General features: G+C 38.8%; 1 protein-coding gene across 1 annotated transcript; it reads left to right on the forward strand.

The window, feature by feature from the left end:
- The first annotated feature begins 19,764 nt into the window (after positions 1-19,764).
- Positions 19,765-21,783, forward strand: LOC120780585. The gene is made up of 2 exons (XM_040112843.1): positions 19,765-20,125; positions 21,263-21,783. Exons 1-2 carry the CDS (start codon positions 19,769-19,771, stop codon positions 21,635-21,637), a joined length of 732 nt encoding a protein of 243 aa, XP_039968777.1. The 5' UTR covers positions 19,765-19,768; the 3' UTR covers positions 21,638-21,783.
- Positions 21,784-23,848: the final 2,065 nt, after the last annotated feature.

The raw sequence follows: 23,848 nt of genomic DNA on the forward strand, positions 1-23,848 counted from the left end.
TCAGTCCTTGTCCCGTCCAGCGCATTTCTAGGACGGCGGTGATGTCAGCCTTTATTTTTGCGAGGACATCAACCAGCTGGGCAGCGGCACCTTCCCAACTAAGGGACCGGACATTCCAGGTGCATGCCCTCAAATCGTAGTCCTTATTTCGTTTGCCATGGTCGTCATCAAAAGCCACATCTACTAGATCAAAAAACGGTCGGGACGTCGTATGACTACCATTTAAGCAACAATTTCCTAACACACTCGCCTTAGGTCACTCTCGCACCTCTGCAATACTGCAGTTTCTAAGTATGGAAAGAAACCTACTTAAAAAAGGTGAACTCAAATCAAAGTATAATGGTGTGTTAGAAGAATACCTCCATTTAGATCACATGTAGAAAGTAACCCCAGGGGAGAAAATTGTCAACGGCAAATACTACTCCTTTTATCAGCCACAACATGCAGAAGTGAAGCCAGACAAAAAAACACCAAAAGTAATAGTTGTTTTTAATGCCTCGAGAACCACTAGTTCGCGGAATTCCCTAAATAATATCGTATTTACGGAACCCATACTCCAATCAGATTTAATGCTTCTGATACTAAATTGGCGTATATTCAAATACGTATACAATGGCGACGTTGAAAAAATATATCGGCAAATAGTCGTACATAAAGACGACCAAGATTTTGAACGGATTATGTTCCGAAGATCCCCCACCAGTCTTTTACGCGCCTTCAATTTAAAAACAGTTACATTTGGGGTAAACTGTGCACCATATTTTGCCATTCGAACACTCCACGAGTTGGAAGACAACATAAAGTCAGAATTTCCTCTGGCAACTGAAGTGTTGAAAGCTCAAACGTATGTAGACGATATTCTGTATGGAAGTCACACCCTTCCACAAGCATACGAAGCCTTGTCACAGGTAATAAAAGCCCTCAAATCCGCAGGGTTTCCATTAAAAAAGATTATGGCAAATCACCCGAAGATACTCAAAAATATTCCAAACAAAAATTTTTTGGACACTAATTTCTTTATATTCGAAAAGGAAAGTACAACAAAAACACTAGGCATCTAATGGAATGCGATATGTCGTTCTCATATACGACAGAGTCCATATCCGCATTATCAGCTATCACAAAAATACAGATTTTATCCTCGGTGCCAAAACTTTTCGACCCCGCAGGATGGCTTTCGCCAATTATGATCCAAGCGAAAATCTTAATACAAGAATTATGGCTAGATGGAACCGACTGGGACGAACAAGTGAAACCTCTTCGCTTAGAAGAATGGTCCTAGTTCGCAAACAATCTGAATGATATTTCTCAGATTCAAATTCCGCGATGGGTAAATTACTCCCCCGATCACAAAGTCGAATGAAATGGCTTCTGCGACGCCTCTGAAAAGGCATACTGCGCTACTATCTATGTGCGCACGGAAAGCGACACCATGACCACAAGCCACTTATTAGTCGCAAAAGCAAAGGTGGCACCTTTAAAAACAATAAGTCTCCCACGACTTGAGTTATGTGGCGCAATACTACTTTCCAAATTAGTAGCCATGGTGCAAATGCTTTTACACATGATAAAATGCAAACTATATATGTGGTCCGATTCCGAAATTGTACTAACCTGGTTGGAAAAACCACCACATGCATGGAAGACGTATATTTCTAACCAAACGTCTCAAGTACTTGACCTAGTGGGATCATCCACTTGGCGTCATGTAGCCAGTGCGGACAATCCTGCCGATCTGGGTACAAAGGGTGCAAGCCACTGCACCTTGCCACCACCACCCTCTGGTGGAATGGCCCCCGACGGTTGATAGAATCTCCTGATTCTTGGCTACAATCCCCCACGCGCAACATTATCGTCCCAGAAGGTCAAAAAATCGCCACCTTTTACACATTATTGGATGACACCGACATCCGTGAACGATTTTCATCGTTTCCAAGAGCTCTTAGAGTAGTTGCTTACATGTTCAAATTTATCGAGCAATTCAAAGGCAAAGTCAAAGGGTCACATAATATCGCAGGCAACACAGTGACGCATCTAGAGTTACAAAAGGCAAAGGTCGCACTAATCGCATATGCACAAGCGCGCTACTTTAGCCGCCATATATCATATCGATAAGAGAATCGAAGCCGATTGATAAAAAGAGCTCACTCTTAGTTCTAAACCCATTTCTGGACACGAAAGGTCTGCCCCGTGCCAATGGTCGGCTTGCTAATTCGAACCTAACATACAACGAACCCCACCCCATAATAATTCCAGAGAGGTCATCATTTTCCACTTTGTTCCTCAATTACATCTGCATCTTAATGCTACACGCCGAACATCGCCTCAGGCAACATATGGTACGCCAGGAGTATTATATCCCCCGTCTTAAGCCGCAAATCAAGAAGTGCATTTTCACGTGCAAGATTTGCACTATGCACAAACAGAAGATGCGAACGCAGATTATGGCAGCACTTCCACCGGAAGGCTACAGTTTCGCTCTGCCTTTAACTACAACAGGTGTTGATTTTGCTGGGCTTTTCCAGGTAAAGGCCTCCATGTTATGGTCTCCCACTTTCACGAAAGGCTATGTGGCTGTCATTGTATGTTTCACGACAAAGGCAGTACGTCTTCAACTATGTAGTAACCTGACGACGGAGGCTTTTCTAGCGGCATTTGCTCGCTTCTTCGCTCGACGTGGCTTCCCATGAAAAATCATGAGCGATAATGGCAAAACCTTTATTGGAGCTCAACGAGCCACGGAAAAGCAATTTGTGGACTTTTTAAAACAAGTGTCACCCGACATCGTACAAAAGTACGCCTCTTAAGGTATCAATTGGCAATGTATACCCTCAAGAGCTCCTCATATGGGCGGTTTATGGGAATCAGCTGTAAAAAGCTTCAAATCCTATTTCAAACGGGTAGCTGGAAATTATAAATTCAATTACGAAGAGTTCACAACGTTATCAAATCGAATTGCAGCCGTTCTCAATTCACGGCCGCTCACAGTACTATCGCAAGACCCCTCAGATTTCACCGCCTTCACTCCAGGGCATTTTCTAAAAGGAACACCCATCCTGGCCATTCCTGAGCCAGGCGTGGAGTCGCTATCCTTATTAAATCGATGGGAACGAATTAAAATTCTCTATCATGATTTCAGCCGCCGCTTGAAGGACGAGTACATAAAGGATCTCCACAAAAGATACCGTTGGAAGACTCCTGAGCAAGCGCCTAAACTTGGTGACTGTGTCCTCATTCATGATGATTGTCTACCCTCTACCGAGGGGTGGTTTGGCCGCATAGAAAAGCTACATTATGGCTACGACGGCCACATACGGGTCGCGGATCTCCGTACGCAAGACGGAACACTAACCAGACCGCTCGTGAAGCTGTGCTTTTACCAACGACCGACGACCGCGAATCCGAAAACCGAACAACCCAAACCAATAATATCGCGATACAATAAACGAACCAAATGAAAACAATAAAAAGTACGGGAAAAGTACGAGAAAGTACGCCAATAACAAACCGTCAAAAAATAACAAATCGCCAACAAATAACAAACCGTCGAACAATAACAAAGAAAACTAACATAAAACGGTCAATCAATACGACTACCCCATGCCACATATCGTGGCACGATGGCCCATATCTAATTGTATGATAGATTTATAATCGATAATCTTCTCTACACAGATCCCATGGATGTAGTCGCAACCACGCCAACCACTCGGGCTACCAATGCCTTACGCACCGGGCCTACCCCAGCGCCCCGAACTGTGGTTGCAACAATACCGGCAACCACGCCGGCACCTGTACCGGCAACCGCGCCGGCAGCGGTCCGTCCATCCGCACCTCGTGGTGGCAGTCGACCACCACCAAACTCATCACGGACTTCGGAGACCCTAAGGTGACTCACCTGTCGACGCCCACATCGCCTGCACCATTGTGGCATATTTAGGGGTATGCGACCCTTACAACGGCAGCAAGTTGCCCAGGCACACGGGCATTGCCACAACTGCCTGTCACATACACATGTGACTGCAGAATGTGAGTCACGAGGGCTGTTCCAAATATGCCACAGGCCGCATCACACGCTGCTACATCGCAGCGCGACACGCGAATTGAATCGGCCACCCATCCATCGCGGCCGCATACCCTGATTCCAACCGCAGCTCGTGGCGCACTCCAGCGGAGCGGAACCTTATTGCGGCTTCGACAGCCTGGACCACCCCTCGTCGATCTGCGGGTCTGAGCAGCGTTGTGGCAACGCTACAACAGCTGCAGCGCCTTCTAGGCTAAACAGTCGTTTAGGGGGGCCTGGATGGTTAAATGAGCTTCTGCACCCCCCTCTAAATAAAACATAACTACACCCATACGCACCACATCTTCACACCACACCACACACATCAACTCAACACATTGGGATCATGCGCACCATCCGTTTCATCCCATCCTCAACACACCACACGCATGATGACACCACACATAATCAACAAAAGGGACCGACTGACGGCGCCCGGCCTCTTTTGTTCTCTAGCCGTGCGCATACACGTTTCAACATCGCGATCGCCGATCATTCATATATTTTTGGTTCCAAACGAATTCGTCGAAGGCAAAAAGGTGAGTGCCGGTAGTGTTTTACAGATTATATCTAACATAGATGAAACAAAAATTCAAGCATACTCTGAGAAAAGTTTCATGGATATTGCAAAATTCTTATCAAATAATAACAAGAATTACTACTCTTACTGTTGAAATGCAGTCCTGGACATAACAACGTACATATACATGCAACTCTGATGTATTTGAAATGAAATCGTATTGTAACTGAACTTTGTTGTACATACACATTTTCTCACTCTTGTTCTAACCACTGAAGAATAAACAAGTACTTTTAATAAAAAGTTTAACAAAATTTAACACTTACCAACTGAAGAGCACAAAAGGCCTAGTTGTTGTCATAAAAGGTATAGAGTCTTCGGTAGACTCTAACGACGTTAAAGAAGAACTAGAAGAAGGTGGTTTTAGCATTAAATCAGTAATAAATATTTTTAACAGGAACAAAGTCTCACAACCAATGTTCAAAATAGAAATGATGCCAGATTCTAACAAATTTAAAATAATGAAATACGCCCGATTTACAATTTAAAACATCTTCTCCTTCGCAGAATCACCGTTGAGGAACCACACAAGAGAAATGGTCCAGTACAATGTACAAACTGCCAAGAGTATGGACACACGAAAGCATATTGCACTCTACGAAGTGTCTGTGTAGTGTGTGGTGATCTACATCCTACTTCGAAATGTACTCTTAAAGAAGAGGATTTATATAAAAAATGCAGCAATTGTGGAGGAAATCACACTGCTAACTAAAGGGGTGGGGTTGCCCCTGTATACTGTTGTACAGGGCATCCAAGCACGTCGTACCCAAATGATGAATATTCCATCAAATCTAATTACACAAGGGAGCTATGCAAACGTGGTGAAAGGCAATACTACACAAATGCAATTGCCCCAAAACCAACCAAATGGAAGCGTTGAAACTATGATTTTAAACCTTATCCAATGTATGACACAATTTATGGCTTCAATGCAAAATATGATTCAAGAGATAATCAAATCACAAAACCAAATGTTGCAAACTTTTTTAAGTAAAAAATGATTGTATTGAACATTTGTTTATGGAATGCTAACGTTGTTAACCAACATAAATTGGAACTTATTAGATCCCTGGATGAATATTGATGTAATGCTATTGTCAGAAACTCATCTTGCGAATAAAAACAATTTCTTTATACCGGGATTTAGACTCTATGTTACAAACCACCCAGATGGAAAGGCACATGGAGGAACAGCAGTGATGGTTAGAAAACGGTTAAATCACCACACATTAGAATCTTATGCCACAGCGCAATTACAAGCTTCAACAATAACTATAAAAACTCGCTGCGAGGACTTAAATCTGACGGCCATATACTGCCAACCTCGGTTTAAAATAACAGACATCCAATTCAAAGATTTTTTTTGGAACACTAGGCCATAGATTTCTAGCATGTGGAGATTACAATGCAAAACACACGTTCTGGGGCTCACGGCTAATTAATCCGAAAGGACGACAGCTGTATCACACTGTTACAAATAGGCACAATAACCTTGACATAATATCTCTTGGTAAGCCGACATATTGGCCTAGTGATCGTAAAAAAATACCACATTTAATTGATTTTGCTGTAATCAAAAATATAGATAAATCGCACATAACAGCTGATACATATCCTGATCTATCTTCTGATCACTCTCCTGTACTAATTAAATTATGTGAACAACCCATTTTCGTTGATCCAAAAGTATGTCTACGTAATACGTAAGTAGCCACATTAATGCTGAGTACAAAATAAATACAGGAAGAGATATTGTCGAAAGCATAGAAGAACTCAATGATATAATAACTAGAGCAGCTGTCCTAGCAACACCAAACAAAAACTATAAGCCGCTTGGTGCCAGAAAAATTACTAACAGACAAATAGAAAAGCTTGTAAATAAAAAAGCGTGCAAGGCGTGAACGGCAAACAAATCGCTCCCCTTCCACTCACATTCAATTGAAATCAGCTGCACGAAAATTAAAAAAACGCTTAAACGTGAGGAAGAATTCAATACCGAAATGTAAGCAATCAAAATTGACTTTGGAAAGCTCAAAAGTCCCTAAAGCCACCAACTAACTCCAACATGCCTATCCGAGACATGGGTGGAAATTGGGCTCGAAGTGACGAGGAAAAGGCTAATTGTTTTGCAAATCACCTAGAAAAGGTATATCAACCAAATTTCCCAAATTGAAAAAGTCGCAGATTATCTTGATAGATAACCCTGGGAAAGACTTAACACAGCCGTCTTCATACAGACCAATCAGTCTTCTACCCTGTCTTTCTAAAATATTTGAAAAAGTGTTACTATCAAAGATGCCTCCTTTCCTCCACGAAAATAATATAATACCAACGCACCAATTCGGGTTTCGTGAAAAACATAGCACGATAGAGCAAGTAAATAGAATTACTAACGAAATAAGAAAAGCATTTGAGCTTTATTTCTAGACGTGGCTCAGGCGTTTGATAAGGTGTGGCATGAAGGCCTTTTGTATAAGATTAAAAATATTCTACCTTTAGAATTGTATAAAACATTGGAGTATTATTTAAAAAATAGACAATTTCTGGTAAAAGTGGGAGATTTCATATCTGATGAATGACAGATAAGGGCTGGTGTACCACAGGGCAGTGTATTAATAGGTATGTAATGTATTAACTTCAGCTTTTGCGGATGACATAGCTTTAGTGAGCCGTAACAAATGCCACATAATAGCATCAAGAATATTAGCCGAGTACTTAAGGTCTAACGAAGAATGGCTAGCCAACTGGCGTAAGCATGTTACGTTTTCGCTAAGACCTAAAATTTGTCCGGTAGTAAAAATGAACAATATTTTTGTACCCCAAGCAAATGAAGTAACTTATTTTGGTATTAACCTAGATAGAAGCCTTACGTGGAGAAAACATATATATTTAGTACAATAACTTGCATGAAGATAAGAGCTGCAAATTTAAATTGGCTTTTAAATAAAAACTCCAAACTTAGCCTAAACAACAAAATGCTTTTATATAATGCGGTCATAAAGCTGATTTTGATGTATGGCATTCAACTGTGTGGTACGGTCTGTGCAACTAATATTGATATAATACAATGGTTCCAATCGAAAATGCTTTGAACGATCACGTGTTCACCATGGTACATGCGTTATGAAAATATCCATAAAGACCCTGGTATTTCTATGGTAAAGAAAGAAGTAGAAGACAGCAAAATTAAATATATATCTAAACTCCGAGATCATCCAAATCTTTTGGCTAATGCTTTGGTACATCCCTGCGATCAAACACGCCTTAAAGGAAGAGATATGCCTGCGTACTAAAGAGCAACGTATCACCAAAACAGCTCAAACACTTGCTTGAGCTTGTCTTGCTTTTAAATAGATTTAAGATTTTATAACTTATTGTTAGGCTTTTAAACTAAAACGCAGATTCAATAAATAAAAAGATATTGCAAAAAAAAAAATATTTATTTATCAACGTTTTGACGAACGCTGCGTCAGATTCTTTTAAATGTGACAAGTCTATTCTATCCGATTCACCATTCATCTGCATCTCCTTTTCACGCAAAAATTTAAATTCACTCTCATCATTGAAGCCTTTGCCACGACATTCCCTGTCCTTTTCCTTTACATCGACCTCTTTCCCCAGCTCTTCCGAACTAACTTTATCTCCACGCACTTGCTCGGCTGAAACCCTCTCACTCACTGAGATTTCAGTTTCATCGCTCACTTGATTTACTTCTAAAATCTTTTTCTAACACTTTCGAACTAACTTCATCTTCGCACACTTGCTCGGCAGAAACCTTCTCACTCTCTGAGATTTCAGTTTCATGATTTGCAACGGTAATACCTTTAATTTTCTCATATACTCGGGTTTGCTCTCTCAGATCCTTTACACTACGCGTTTGATACAAAACACCTTTATTCTCTCGACTATCCGGTATGCCTTCCACGAAATATTCTATTATACTCTTTTAGTCGAGTGATATTGGCTTACCAATTTCGATGATCCTGCAAACTTTCTTTCTGTTGCTTACGCCTATTCCTCAACGTACGATGTACCTCTGCGGCACTCAATTTTTCTGCGAACTCTTCCACCAACGTAATTTTCAATCTATTCCAATTTCTGATTGATACAGTTCCTCGAACAAGTAGCTTGGCTGCTCCCTTAAGCAACTGATTTCCACTTCTGTAAATCGTTCTATCCTATTGTTTCTGCAGCCTCCTTAAACTCATCAACCCAGTGGTACACGCTATAGGTACCGTCTCCATAAAACTGGATATACTCTCCTCGACATCACGCAACGTAAATAACACCCTACCTACACTTCTATCTCCTGTAGTGTTTAACGAATTTACTGATTCGTTATCACTTCCATCATCATCCTCTCTCAATTTTTCCTTCAACATGTCCACGGTCATACCTCTTACTGTAGCTGCATCCATCTTACAAATTTACAAATTTCAATACTCTTATATATATTATAATTGTTTGACAACACTGTGGTATATTCAAATTTACTTTATTCAAAACATTGCTATTGATTACATCTCTTGATACATTTGATATTGTGTTGTACATACGTGATAAATACTAATTGGTGTTAGTGTAGAACAAAAATTTCAAATTTGAATGGTATAATTGTTGCTGTACGCATTCTTATAAGTAAATATTAGTGTCTATATACGTATGTATGTACATGTGACTACGAATATTCTAAGAGTAACCAAAAAAACTTATCTTCAAGTGCTGAACACAATGCTCGCGACACGACATGGCAGCACGACAGTGAACTGAAAATGGCGTCGTGAAGCCCACTACATGAACATTTGTGAGAAGGCAGCAACATAACAATGGCCGGCATGTAGTACGCAAAACAACACAGCTGTCCATTTTGTATGTTCACAATTTCGTTGTGGCCATACTAATACCTTGCACTTCAATGAAATTTTAATATTTTGTTCAAAGTGAAATTTTTTATGCAAAAAGTAAGTAAATAGGTAAATTTATTTGTTTTAAATTATCAATTGTTATTACAAATGATATAATAGGGCTATTTTATGCTTTTATTTGTAAAATAACGTCAGGTTTGTTAGTGCTTTGAATAATATTACATTTTGCATATTAGTGGCATCACCACTCTACCTCGTCTCTCTACTGACAACTCTACTGTCGTCCTACTGCTGTTGGCAAATATAGGAATATGCTGAAGATAGCGAGAGCGACAACTGTCGGCCTGCAGTCGTGTAGTCGTGCAGCTGTCAAACTAATAGTGTCCATAAGAACGTGTGTATTTTAATATTTGACAAATGTCGTTTGCGGTCTGACGCGAGCATTGTGTTCAGCACTTGATTGTTCTCCTTCACTGCTCTACCTCGAGCCTTTTCCCCACCGTTGACCGCTGCTACACTTTGGTGTTTGCTGCATACTTATGTAGCCGTCGCTGCCATTGTCTGCTTATGTGCTCCGCTGTATATACTTATATATTTTACTGCTGCTCGGCTACCCCTCCTCTGTTGCTACCGCTTACTTCATGTGTTTCGATTTCACACTGTTGCCAATGCCATCTTCTTATTGGTGCGAATGTTTCACCATTTCATTGGTACTGCTATTTATATTTGCAAGCCGTTGTTTTCGCCGTTAGACTTTGGCGTTCTAACGGAATCGCTTAACGCTCCTTGGATTATAGGTACATTACCTTCCTGATCTTTACGTACCGCCACTTTCGTTTGAATTTTACAAACGCACTTTTTGCTTTCGTCACTCGCCAGTATGTCATTTATTTTTGACAACACGTTCACCTTTATTTTACTTGAAAAAATGGTCTTGAGCCATACCACCATGTCCGTTAGTTTCTTTTACAAATCACTTTAAACTTTTTCCCGAAAATCTCACGTCAAGGTCATACCGCAAATATGCCTCATAGTCTTTTAGTCGTAAAACACGTTTACTTTTCTTGAGGTAATCGCTCTAGGGCGACCCCCCATTTGTAGGAATTTCTTTATTTCCAAATTAAGGTACACTTTTAGATTTCAAATTGTTTAATCCATTTATATCGAAATCCATAGAAATATATCACTTAAATTTACAAAATATCACTTAGATCAGCACGGTGCGTTTTGTTACGCCCGGCGTTACAATCAGGAAAGAGGATCACTTAAATATACAACATGTCACTTAAATCAGCCGCTAGGCGTGCCGCTACGTTAGGCGTTACAATCAGGAATGTCTGATACTTATCTCACTATGATGGACGCTAAGCCTTACCCCCCACAACTTCTACGTAATCCACTATTGGCATCCACTATTCGATGTTCGAATAAGTGGTTGCCAGTTATCTGTTAATTATGATGAATTATGAAATTCATATATCAATTCTTATCCCACATACACACCACATTCGTCTTTTGATCGCCGCCCTGCTACTTTATAGATAATTTGTACTTAAAAACTTTGAAGTAACGTAAATATTGTGATTTTTCGAAACTAGTATATTTTAGTATTTTATAAAGATTAATAGAAAACCGATCGTTTCCACTACAAAAAAGGTGACAGTGACAAGTGAGTGGTAAGCGCATGTGTGAATTATTCAATGCGTTTATTTTCAGCATAACCATAGCATAAATGTTCTTCAATATCGCGATTTCTATCGCGGTAATAACATACATGACGGTAGCTTATAGTTAATCCCTCATTACAACAATGTTGCACTGCACAAAAATCAAACTATTGATTATATGGGGACTAATTTAATCATCTATTTTCTCTAAACATTAGTCGCAAGGTTGCTTTTTATATTTCGGTATTGGGCAACACTTATGCAGTCTGGCAACTCACAACTTTATCGTAAAGTTTGAAATTTTTGATATTATACATACTCAGAACGCTATATGCATCTCGGCAAAATAGAATTAAACCGCGAACATCTTTGAGCGATTGTTTTTTACAACTTTCGACGCGGATTAATTCAGCAACACTGCTTCGATGAACTTAATCCAGTTTTTGGCGATTAAGCTCCATCAAGGGTTAGTGTTTATCGATGGTATCATTCGAAGTCGTAGATCACTCCAAAATTTATTTCCTGAAGGTCGAAAATCTTTATATTAACCGGAACTGGAGTCTAATTATTCGGTACCTATGGGCTTGAACAGTTATTGTCGGCTTTTGCTCATGGCTCATGTCATGGGAATATAAAAAAAATGTCACACACTAAATTTTATTGAAATCGGTCAGTCGGGTCCCGAGATATGGGATTTCGCCAAAAGGTGGGCGGTGCCATGCCCATCATCCAATTTTAACTACCGTCCCTATAAAGCCTTATGATACCATCTCATCGGCAAATTTTTATGTTTCTGACGCATGTAGTTTTATGTCTTAATTTAGTCATTAGTTATGGCTCTTTATAGGTTTTCGGTTAATGGCGATTTGTGCCACGCTCACTGATCTGATTACGCCCATCTACGAACTCGTTTTTTTTGTACTAAGGAACCTTCACACCAAGCTTCATCAAGATATCTCAATTTTTACTCAAGTTGCAGCTTGCACCCGCTAAGTCTAAAAATAACTAAGAAGAAATAGCAACATCTGCAGGACCTATAAGCTTTAATTCCAGCAGACTGTTATTACTTTTATGATAATATACCTTTTGAATAATTAATTGTTTAATAAATAATAATTAAACATTATCTTCATTTTTGGGCTTGAAATAATTTAGTTTTTTAGTACTTATGTACACATTAATAATAAAAATAACATGAAGTATGAAAGACTTGCAACTGTTAAAAAAAATACATATATTAATATTCAAATTTCTAATTTCAATACAAATTTAGTTTGATCTTACGTAATTTTGTTTCAGATATAAAAATTCAAAATAACGTAACACATCTACTATAAAATTTGCCTACTTTTTTCTAAAATATACTTAACCGATTTCTTCCACATTTGAACTGTATATGGAAATGCCTGAAGAAAACGACTCTCTAGAGTTTGGTTGGCATAGCTATAGTAGTTTCCGAGATACGTACAAAAAACTTAGTAGGGGGCGGGGCCACACCCACTTTTCCAAAAAAATTACGTCCAAATATGCCCCTCCCTAATGCGATTTTGTGCCGAATTTCACTTTAATATCTTTATTTATGGCTTAGTTATGACACTTTATAAGTTTTCGGTTTCCGCCATTTTGTGGGCGTGGCAGTTGGCCGATTTTGCCCATCTTCGAACTTAACCTTCTTATGGAGCCAAGGAATACGTGTACCAAGTTTCATCATGATATCTCAATTTTTACTCAAGTTACAGCTTGCACGGACGGACGGACGGACAGACGGACGGACAGACGGACGGACAGACAGACATCCGGATTTCGACTCTACTCGTCGCCCTGATCACTTTGGTATATATAACCCTATATCTGACTCTTTTAGTTTTAGGACTTACAAACAACCGTTATGTGAACAAAACTATAATACTCTCGTTAGCAACATTGTTGCGAGAGTATAAAAAAGAAGGCATACCCATGACTAGGCAAATCACACATCAATGATCCAGTATTGATACATTATTAATTAGCACCATTAATTAATTCCTTAACCCTAGAGACGTAGCTCGCATATGTACAACCAAACATATTAATATTTTCATAGTGTCTATTGACTAAGTCTACAACCCTGCTCCTCGGTCCGCCCCGCACGTAGTTCTTCGATGAGTTGATTGTTTTTAACAGTCTGTGCGACCTCAGACCAGGCATACGGCCTACGATGCCGAATTGTTCCAATATTTCCGGAGAGTCGATTAATCCATTTAGTGATTTAAAGGCAAACAAGAGATCTGACATTTGTCTCCGACTCCATCAGGTCACAAATCCCAAATTGACCACGAACCTCCTCCGAGCCTCCGACCCATCCTTTACGTCCCAGGAAGTACGCGACATATTTACAGAGTTTCTTCTGCACTCTCTCCACTTTGTCAATGAGGCAGTCGGTATGGGGAGACCAAACCACTGAACAGTACTCCAACATCGGACGCACCAAGGTCGTGTACAGCCTTACGAACGTATTAGCATTCCTGAAGTCTTCACCACATCTGAAAATGAACCCAAGCGTCCTGTATGCCTGTGATGTAATTTTGTCAATGTGCCCAATGACACCAAGATCTTTCACAACTGTGACTTCTTCTAGCTGATGATCAGCAATACGGTAGACTGCTGTACGACGACTCAAGGACCGTGACAAGAACATCACCACGCACTTTTTCAAAATCAAACTTAATTTATTTTCGTCGCACCACTCCTCAAGTCTATCGAGGTCTTGCTGTAATGCGCTAACATCATCCTCAGTGCTTATCTTTCTGAAGATCTTGAGGTCATCAGCATAAAGTAGATAGTCCGACGACATTTTGGTCCCAATGTCGTTTACAAATATGCTAAACAGCACTGGCCCCAGATGGGAACCCTGTGGAACCCCGGACGACACTTTAAACACGGACGACACATAGCCATTGACTCGCACCTGCAGAGATCTCCCAGTCAAGTACGAGTTGAACCAACTCAATACGTTTCCTGCCACTCCGTACCGATCCATCTTTTCTATTAAGAGCTCATGATCCACCATGTCGAAGGCTTTGCTGAAGTCCGTGTAGATAGTGTGAACTGTTTCACCCTTGTCCAACGCTCTCAGTACGTGGTCGACATACAGGTAAAGGTTTGTAGTCGTAGACCTGCCGCCAAAGAACCCATGTTGCTTGGTCGAGATTGTATTCTTGAAGGCGAAATTCACCTGCGGTAAAACTAGATTCTCAAACAACTTAGCCATTGCCGGTTGTATGCATATTGGCCTGTAGTTGGACACCTCAGATCTCGACCCTGCCTTGTAAATAGGACAAATATACGAGCGTTTCCACGCCGTCGGAAAAATACCCATCTCCAGTGATTTACTAAAGATGTGGGTTATTGGTTCGGCCAGTCCGACTGCACAGTTCTTCAGTAAAATGTTTGGTATTCCATCTGGTCCGGCTCCCTTCTTTCCATCTAGTTTGCACATTTGCTCGTACACTTCATCGAAGCGGGTGGTGAGTTCCGATAATTTCACATCGTAACTAGTCAATGTTTCCGCAGCTTGAGCTGTGGGCATTGGTTCCCCATTGTCATTAAGTTTCCCCGCATAGATGCTACCAAAGAACGACACAAAAAGATTGCTCACTTCCCCACCCGTCGTAGCTACACTATCTTTCCACGACACGGCGGATGGAATATCCATATTGTTCCGTCTCCTGCTTTTGATGAATTTCCAGAACTGACTCGTGTCTACCCGCACAAGCTCCTCCATCCTGGACGTGTATGCGCTGTAACACCCTTTGCCGATTCTTTTGCATTCCGATCGCAACCGACGAAATACATTGTAGGCGTAACTGGTTTTTAATCTTTTGTATGTTGTATGCGCATCCTTTTTCTGCTGTATTTTCCCTATCAGCTCCCTAGAAAACCAGCATGGATAGTTACCTTTCCTGTTCGTATGGACAGGAACAAATTGCATAATTCCATCGTTAATTCTATCGTATAGCCAGTTTACCTTGTCATCCAGTGATACTAATTTATACAGTTCAATCCAGTTAATCCTCAAGAAGAAGTAATTCAATCCCCGGTAGTCCGCTTTCTTGAATGCATAGGTCGGTGCCACGTTGTTTTTTAGGTTGGCCTTGATTTCGGCACGTATACTTATAGCCGGGTGGTGCTTATCCTCATCAATAATAGCCTCGGCACTGTCCACATATATTTCAATACTACTAAAGCATAAATCAAGCGTACGATCATTTATGTTACGAATTTGATTATACTGTTGACAGTTAGCCACACTCATCTCAATGTATACCGTATTTGCACAATCGTCTTGAGGACAGCTACTGGGGAGATTATAGTCGCCAACAATAATCAATGCACAGTTGGGATATTTTTCCTTCAAATAAGAAATTGTTGACATATGACTCACATACTTATCCAATGACGACTGTGGTAGGAGATACACACATCCAACCACTAGATCGCCCTCGGTACATTTTACTTTAATAAAGATTTGCTCGACACTACTACAGTTAGTTGGCAGTAGTTCAGCATTAATACTGCGAGATGCCAGACTCACCAGCTGTCTTGATACGCAATAGACTCCTAGCATCTGCTACAGACTCCGTAGTTAGTAGCAGCGGACGAATCTTACCTACCACAGGACGGCCGAGTCTACGGAGACCGAGTTTCGGACCCACCTCTGACATCTCCTGTGGTAATAGTGCGACAACCTTCTCCAAATCATCCCGACGTCGATCATTGCCTACCGGCTTCTCAGACTCCGGCACGTTCAAAGCAATAACCTCTCTTTCACGCTTATTGCGTTCATTGATCTCCGTTATTATAATGTTGGGATCCACATTATGTGCATCGAACGATGTTAATTTATTCTCAACAGCGCCGACCCTCTTTTCTAATTGCTTATACTGCTGCGAGATTGCCCTGTTGTTCTCTGCCAATTTGTTCAAGTCCTGCCGGATCCCTGCAACGCTGGTCTGAATATTTTCAATTGTTTTCTTGAACGGTGTTAAGTATTTCTCGAACATATTCTCCAACTCCGATTTGCTTGTTGATAACGGCAAGTCATTGTCGTCATCATCACTGTCATTGATTGCCTCGATAATACTGACCTCTGAGTGACAGCCAGAGCACCGCCAGTCATTACGACCAGTTTTCCGAAACGCAGCAGCAATTTTTTTGAAACCCTCGTCACTCAAGTCGCTGCGCTTTTTGTGGAACCAATTCTTACAACTATTGCAGCTTATACTTCCTGAGTTTCCCCTTATAATCTTGGAGCAAGTTATACAGACATGTTTACTCGACGCCATTGTTACACCAATCAAAAATTTTTGTATACTTTTAGGCTAATGTAATATAAACAATTTTTCGTGGCGCCAAAAGTCTCCAAAACAGCTGATGGTTCTCCTCTGTGTCCAACTTGAAGTGATATCGGCGAAGTAACAAACCTTCTAAACCAAAATAGTCAGTGGCTACAAGTTGCTGCCTCTGCACTCCAATACACTTGAATACACCTGAGTACCGCGCTTTGGATTGATGATTAGATTTTGTAATTTTTTGCCTTTTTACACCAAAATTATTTAATTTTTCTTAGCACGCACAATTACACAGTCCTTTATCAGCTAGAGTTGCCAGCAAAAAAAACATTATTTTATACAGAGAAGGCATCAGATGGAATTCAAAATAGCGTTATATTGGAAGAAGGCGTGGTTGTGAACCGATTTCACCTATATTTCGTACATGTCATCAGGGTGTTAAGAAAATACTATATACCGAATTTCATTGAAATCGGTCTAGTAGTTCCTGAGATATGGTTTTTGGTCCATAAGTGGGCGAGGCCACGCCCATTTTCAATTTTTAAAAAAAGCCTGGGTGCAGCTTTCTTCTGCAATTTCTTCCACAAAATTTAGTGTTTCTGACGTTTTTTGTTAATCCGTTAACGCACTTTTAGTGATTTTCAACATAACCTTTGTATGGGAGGTGGGCGTGGTTATTATCCGATTTCTTCCATTTTTGAACTGTATATGGAAATGCCTGAAGAAAAAGAACTCTGTAGAGTTTGGTTGACATAGCTATAGTAGTTTCCGAGATACGTACAAAAAACTTAGTAGGGGGCGGGGCCACGCCCACTTTTCCAAAAAAATTACGTCCTCCCTAATGCGATCCCTTGTGCCAAATTTCACTTTAATATCTTTATTTATGGCTTAGTTATGATACTTTATAGGTTTTCGGTTTCCGCCATTTTGTGGGCGTTTGAAACGTTTTTCCGTCAACGTATTTGGAAAGTAAAGGTTTCAAAACCAAAAAAATTGTATTTCAGTAATACAAACAGACAAAGAAGGTTATAAACAAAACGAAAAATCTTTTATTTCAAATAAATTTAAACGATATTTCCGCATAATGTAATTCACAACGGATATGTAGTAAATAGTATAGAGTATCAATATATGTATTGGTTGATCTTTCATGGCAACTGTTTATAAAACTGTGCATAGTTTTCTCGTAAATACGACGCTATTGCCAGAAGGTACTTCTTCTTTTCATCACTTACTTTTATTGGATCATTCCTGAGCATTGGTAAAGTATAATTCGCATAATTTCTGGTTTTTTTTGAACGCAAATTATAAGAAGTCCATGTTTCTGCTATATTATGCTGCTTACGTATTCTAAGTGTGTTTGGATCGTCTCTAGAAATTTGTATCCACTTTGCAGTAGTTATTTTGCACAAAGGATTTCTATATAAATTTTTGACTAGCATCTCGAAGTTTTTAAATTCATATAGAGCCATTTGATGAATCTGGAATGGATTCGAAGGCCTTGCAAAATGAATCATATGACACACATCTGCTGGTGTATAAAGTTGAGCTGTTTTTTTCTTTTTTTCGATAAGTGCAAAATCCCGGTCGCATGGCAGAAAGCTGTGCCCTGAAGTAAGAAATTTTTGATTCACTTCAGAAAAGTATTTGGTCAGAAGGCTGTGTCAGAAAGCAATCATAGTCCAGTTGTTATTTTGTCCAACGCATCTATCGGACCATATAATCAATTTTCTAATTTGATCAGTTTCCAGAATACTGAATTTTGATGTAATGTGTTTCCAAATACATGAAGCTATTTCAGCAGCTATTCTTTTAGCAATCGTTTCGTGCCATGTGTACATATCGACCGTATTTTCTGAGATATTATGGACAGCAAAATTATAATTGGAATACTGTCGCTGAAAAAATACATCAGAATGTGTGAGATTCGGTGTGAAAATCACTTGCTGCATATCGACACATATGACTACGGTATTTTGTGAATTTTTGCCAGCGTTGGAATCATCTCGAAGTTGCGCATATGCTTTATCTGCTTGCTCGTGATGAGCTGTCGCCAATTTTTGAATATTTTCAAATCGTTCCGTATTTTCAGCGGCAATCATATCAATAAAATACTTGTCACAAACCTTGCAAGTATCACTTCTTGGGAAACCAAATCGTAGTTTGTGTTCTGTATGAAAAATGTGCTTATATGTGTTGTACGAAATTTGGGTATCCGGATATTTAACTTTGTATAACTCGTACATTGTTTTAATATTTAAATTGGGGTTAAGACAATTTTTTCGAGATGTTGAACGACCATAGTGACTTTCTTGGCTGGGAAAGCTTACTATGTGTTCACCAACGCTCAGCTTTTCCTGTTCTATGATTTTGTGGGGACGATTTTCATGTTTTCCTCGCTGACCATCAATGTTTTTCCCATATTTTACTTTTTCAACCAAAATTTGAACTCTGCGCTGCGTTATCTTCATATTTTAAAATAAAAAGTAAAGAAAAAATCAACGAAAAACAACAACAAGAAAATATTTACCTGAAATGTGTGACAAAACATTTTTTTGCACACTCTCTCTCTTTTTCCGTTTGAAAGCACCAAAAAATAAAAAACTGTTGTATTTCGTATAGAACTCCCCTCTTCAACTCTTCTTCTTTTAGGCTCGCTCAATTCAAGAAGTGAGGATAGAAATAAACATTGCTCGTTATAATTTTTGCTATAAAAGTTATCAAAAAGGTTCTTCATTTGTTCATTATCAAGTTTTGCACAATGGAAATTACAATGGCAATCAAAAACCTATTACAAAATAGTTCAAAATGTATATGAAATAAAAATTATGTACTTAAAACGTTTTTCCACTATACCTGCTTTGGGACATTTTTTGCTGGTATAACTTGTTTTTTTCTATTAATATAAGACTGCCCACTATTTCTCAGCTTTTTATTATTGAAATCTTTCCAATTTTCTAAATTTGTTTTCCTTTTTGAGCCTCTAACACACTTATCAAGCACACGAGAACACTCACTTTTTGCCATTGTACACACAATAAATAAGTCACTTGAAACGTTATTCCACTGAGTGCTTGTATTAAAATGCGATTTGAATACGAACAAGTGCAATAATATGCCTAATTTTGATTTGGATTGATAAAAGAGAGCCATTATAACAGTAATCTGCAAAAAAACCGGTTTTGAAAAAATTGTCGCTTACAACGTTATTCGCGAACATGCTTCAATTGTCAACTTATTTGTTTTAATTTTAGTTTCAGAAAATGGACATTAAAAGTATAGAAGTGTCATGTGGCCTAAAGGGAACAAGCGAAGAGGAAATTACATCTGGAAAAGATAGTCGCTTTTCCAAGGAGTATCTAAACGAGTCAGAAGATGCAGAATACCTCTCTGAGTTCAGCGATTTTTTTTATACGCAAGGGCAAAGTGTCGAAACTCTGCAGGAACATTTGTTTTCAGCGGAAAGCAAAACAGGCATGGATAAGCAAAGAATATCAAATATAAACAGCAAAGAAAATATATCACAAGGCAATAAATTTAGTAGAAATAGTGGAAACAGCAATTATTTCAATAATGTTAATTCTAATGCAGAACCTGATGAAATGTCCAGTACAAAGAAAGTAATACATATATAAATGTTTTCCCAATAGCTATAATTTAAGTATTGAAATTGTAATACGTAGAGTTTTTTTCATTTAGTTGTTGATAATAAGATTATAATTTATAGATAGTCCCAAGCTTTCTTTAGAAATAAATATTGGGTGATTTTTTAAGAGCTTGATAACTTTTTTTAAAAAAAAAACGCATAAAATTTGCAAAATCTCATCGGTTCTTTATTTGAAACGTTAGATTGGTTCATGACATTTACTTTTTGAAGATAATTTCATTTAAATGTTGACCGCGGCTGCGTCTTAGGTGGTCCATTCGGAAAGTCCAATTTTGGGCAACTTTTTCGAGCATTTCGGCCGGAATAGCCCGAATTTCTTCGGAAATGTTGTCTTCCAAAGCTGGAATAGTTGCTTGCTTATTTCTGTAGACTTTAGACTTGACGTAGCCCCACAAAAAATAGTCTAAAGGCGTTAAATCGCATGATCTTGGTGGCCAACTTACGGGTCCATTTCTTGAGATGAATTGTTCTCCGAAGTTTTCCCGTCAAAATGGCCATAGAATCGCGAGCTGTGTGGCATGTAGCGCCATCTTGTTGAAACCACATGTCAACCAAGTTCAGTTCTTCCATTTTTGGCAACAAAAAGTTTGTTAGCATCGAACGATAAATCGCCATTCACCGTAACGTTGCGTCCAACGCATCTTTGAAAAAATACGGTCCAATGATTCCACCAGCGTACAAACCACACCAAACAGCATTTTTCGGGATGCATGGGCAGTTGGCCACCAAGATCATGCGATTTAACGCCTTTAGACTATTTTTTGTGGGGCTACGTCAAGTCTAAAGTCTACAGAAATAAGCCAGCAACTATTCCAGCTTTGAAGACAACATTTCCGAAGAAATTCGGGCTATTCGGCCGAAATGCTCGAAAAAGTTGCCCAAAATTGGACTTTCCGAATGGACCACCTAAGACGCAGCCGCGGTCAACATTTAAATGAAATTATCTTCAAAAAGTAAATGTCATGAACCAATCTAACGTTTCAAATAAAGAACCGATGAGATTTTGCAAATTTTATGCGTTTTTTTTTTAAAAAAAGTTATCAAGCTCTTAAAAAATCACCCGATATAACTATACTAATTTTAATTTCAGGAATCTAATACCAAAATTGAAAATCATTTTATTGACGTTGGGTCAATAACTTTCGGAGGTATTTTCAGTTTAGGCGAGAAACTGGAACATAGAGTTATAATGGCCAGAACTACCGTCCAATGTCTTATGCTACCAAGATATTGGCTCATAGAAAGGGATCAAAATCCAGGAAACATATGGCAACGTAGGCGGTTCTACCTAGATTCCACAATCCCATCAAGAGAACAACTCTTCAAAGACTTTTTAACTACTCGCACATGGCAGAAGTTCAAAAACAGTATAATATCAAGCAACTTAACAAGATATTTGGGAAATCCAACAAAAGTTCAGGATATACCTATCATTTGTAGAATTGTTGAATCTAGTGAGGATTAAGATTTCGAGTGATGGAATAATATAAACACTGTTTCATCTATAATGCATACATGTATGTCAAAAAACTACACTTTGCCATATTAATTTTTATAATAAATGCATATTTCCATCAACTACGCGAATGAGAAATACCTTCATATATAGTATGTATACACTGGTCTATGTTTTGGCTTAGAATGTAATCTTATTACTAATTATTATTATTTCGATTTGCTGATATAAATAATTATGAAGATAATTAGTTTAACGTTTTATGATGTATATCAGTGCATTCGTCGAATATGTAACTGACTGATGTTTGTATGATTACAACATTCATTCTTCTAGTATGTAGCTTCGTTATTGTGTTCTTTTCAGCAGATAACAATGTGTTCTTAAGGCGTAGCCTATTTAAAGGCGTTGTTAACGTTTTTACTGCACGTTGTGGTTTCGAAATGTCGAACAGAAGCTTAATTCTCCAAATTAGTAAGTTTGTGTTGTTTTGTCCAGTGAGTAAGCTGAATATAAAGTATACATTTTGTCCCCAATATTCCTTTTCTCTAATCCTTTCGACTGTTAAGTTAGGTTTCTTTTTTCTTTTGTTTGGCACACTGCAGAACTAAATATTTTTGCCTTGCAGAGTATTTGGAAATTTGTACTAATTGTGTGATTGAGGTATTAGATTTGTTTGAGGGAGTGGGCCTTGGTCTAAGACGCTATTGTATAATGCTATTGCCTAGTTTTTTAAGAGTAAGTAAGTATTACAGTACATACCCCTGTCAAGAAAGTATCGGGAATTTATAAATAAAGCGAAAATTTTTCAATCATCATCCACACTTATTTTATCGCCTTCAAAATAACAACCATTTGAAGCGATGCACATGTGCCAACGCTTCTTCCAGTCGTCAAAACATTTCTTATAGGCACTTTCCGGCATGGGCTTCAGAAGTGGATTTCTGTGAGGAGAATAAGAAAAAGTCACAGGGGGCCATATCAGGTGAATACAATGATATTTGTTGAGTATTTGGTCAAAATTTAACACAAATACGTTGATGAATATTGTAAAATTCGACAAACACTACTAAGGTCGACTGACATAAACAGCTGCTGTAAACACACTGGTTGACAGATCGTGCTAATTTTTGGCATCATAATTAAGGACAGTTGTACCAACCTAGGAAAAAAATGTACCTGTTTTCTATATAAGCGGTAGATAAGAAGGGGAAATGAAGAATTCCCAATACTTTCATGACATGGTGTATGGTTCGATCCTAGGGTTTTCACGAGTATGTTGCAGATTATGAAGTCAAATATGCACTCGTACTTCCACTTTAACCCTTTCAACCCCAAAGTTGCTTATCAGGAACTTCTAGGTTTGACATCATTTAAAAAATCAAATACACAAAAACCTCCTAAAATACACATCTTATTGATTAATTTGAATTCGGGGAATAACAAAATAAGAAGAACACAACGGTTGTGTCATGATCAATCATGTTATGACTCATTATTCGAAGCGAAACTGAGCGTGTCGGTCGTGTGAAAGCTTTGAAGCAGATTATAAAAAAAATAATTAAAATAATTAAAAGATAAATTAGAAAAAAATAATTACACAGTTTTACGAACAAACTTTGAATACAAGTGGAAAATTTAGAAACAATTTTTTTTATTGTGCCGCTAGATTTTTTAGTTTCTGCAAGCTGCTTATAAGCAACTTTGGGCGTTTAGGTCATACATACATACATATGTATATTAAAATGAGTAAAGCACGAAACGGGTTGGACTGGGCCAAATCTTCTGACGAAGAGTGTGATGAAAATGACGAAGAGTCTGGAGAAAGATTTGAACAAGCTTTTAGAAAATGGTGAAGAATTAGAAATCGATATACTGAAAAGTACTTACTTAATTATTGAAAAACTTGATGTATCCCAATTGAAATGGATAAAAAACTAACTTCAAGATGTTACAAAGGAAAGAGTCAGAAGAAAACACTAACATAGTGTTTAAATGAGTTAAGCCTCCTCCCACTCTACCTGGGAAAAACTGGCCGATGATACCATAACTCAACACCAACTCAACTCACCATGCCTGTACAACCCACTCAACAAAAAGGATGGACAACGGGATGGCAGATTCTTACGTTATAAGTACATCGTTACACGCATCCGTGCTTACATTCGCTACCAACATTCACTATCTACATTCGTTCTTTTTTATACAAGTACTTTCGCT

The sequence above is a fragment of the Bactrocera tryoni genome, unplaced genomic scaffold (assembly GCF_016617805.1).
Source record: "Bactrocera tryoni isolate S06 unplaced genomic scaffold, CSIRO_BtryS06_freeze2 scaffold_25, whole genome shotgun sequence".
NCBI lineage: Eukaryota > Metazoa > Arthropoda > Insecta > Diptera > Tephritidae > Bactrocera > Bactrocera tryoni.

Excerpts from the sequence above, each read along its gene's own strand:
- LOC120780585 (XM_040112843.1), top strand. The coding sequence starts at position 19,769 with ATGGACATTAAAAGTATAGAAGTGTCATGTGGCCTAAAGGGAACAAGC. Across the intron at positions 20,126-21,262 it reads AAATGTCCAGTACAAAGAAA|GAATCTAATACCAAAATTGA; the intron begins GTAATACATATA and ends TTTTAATTTCAG.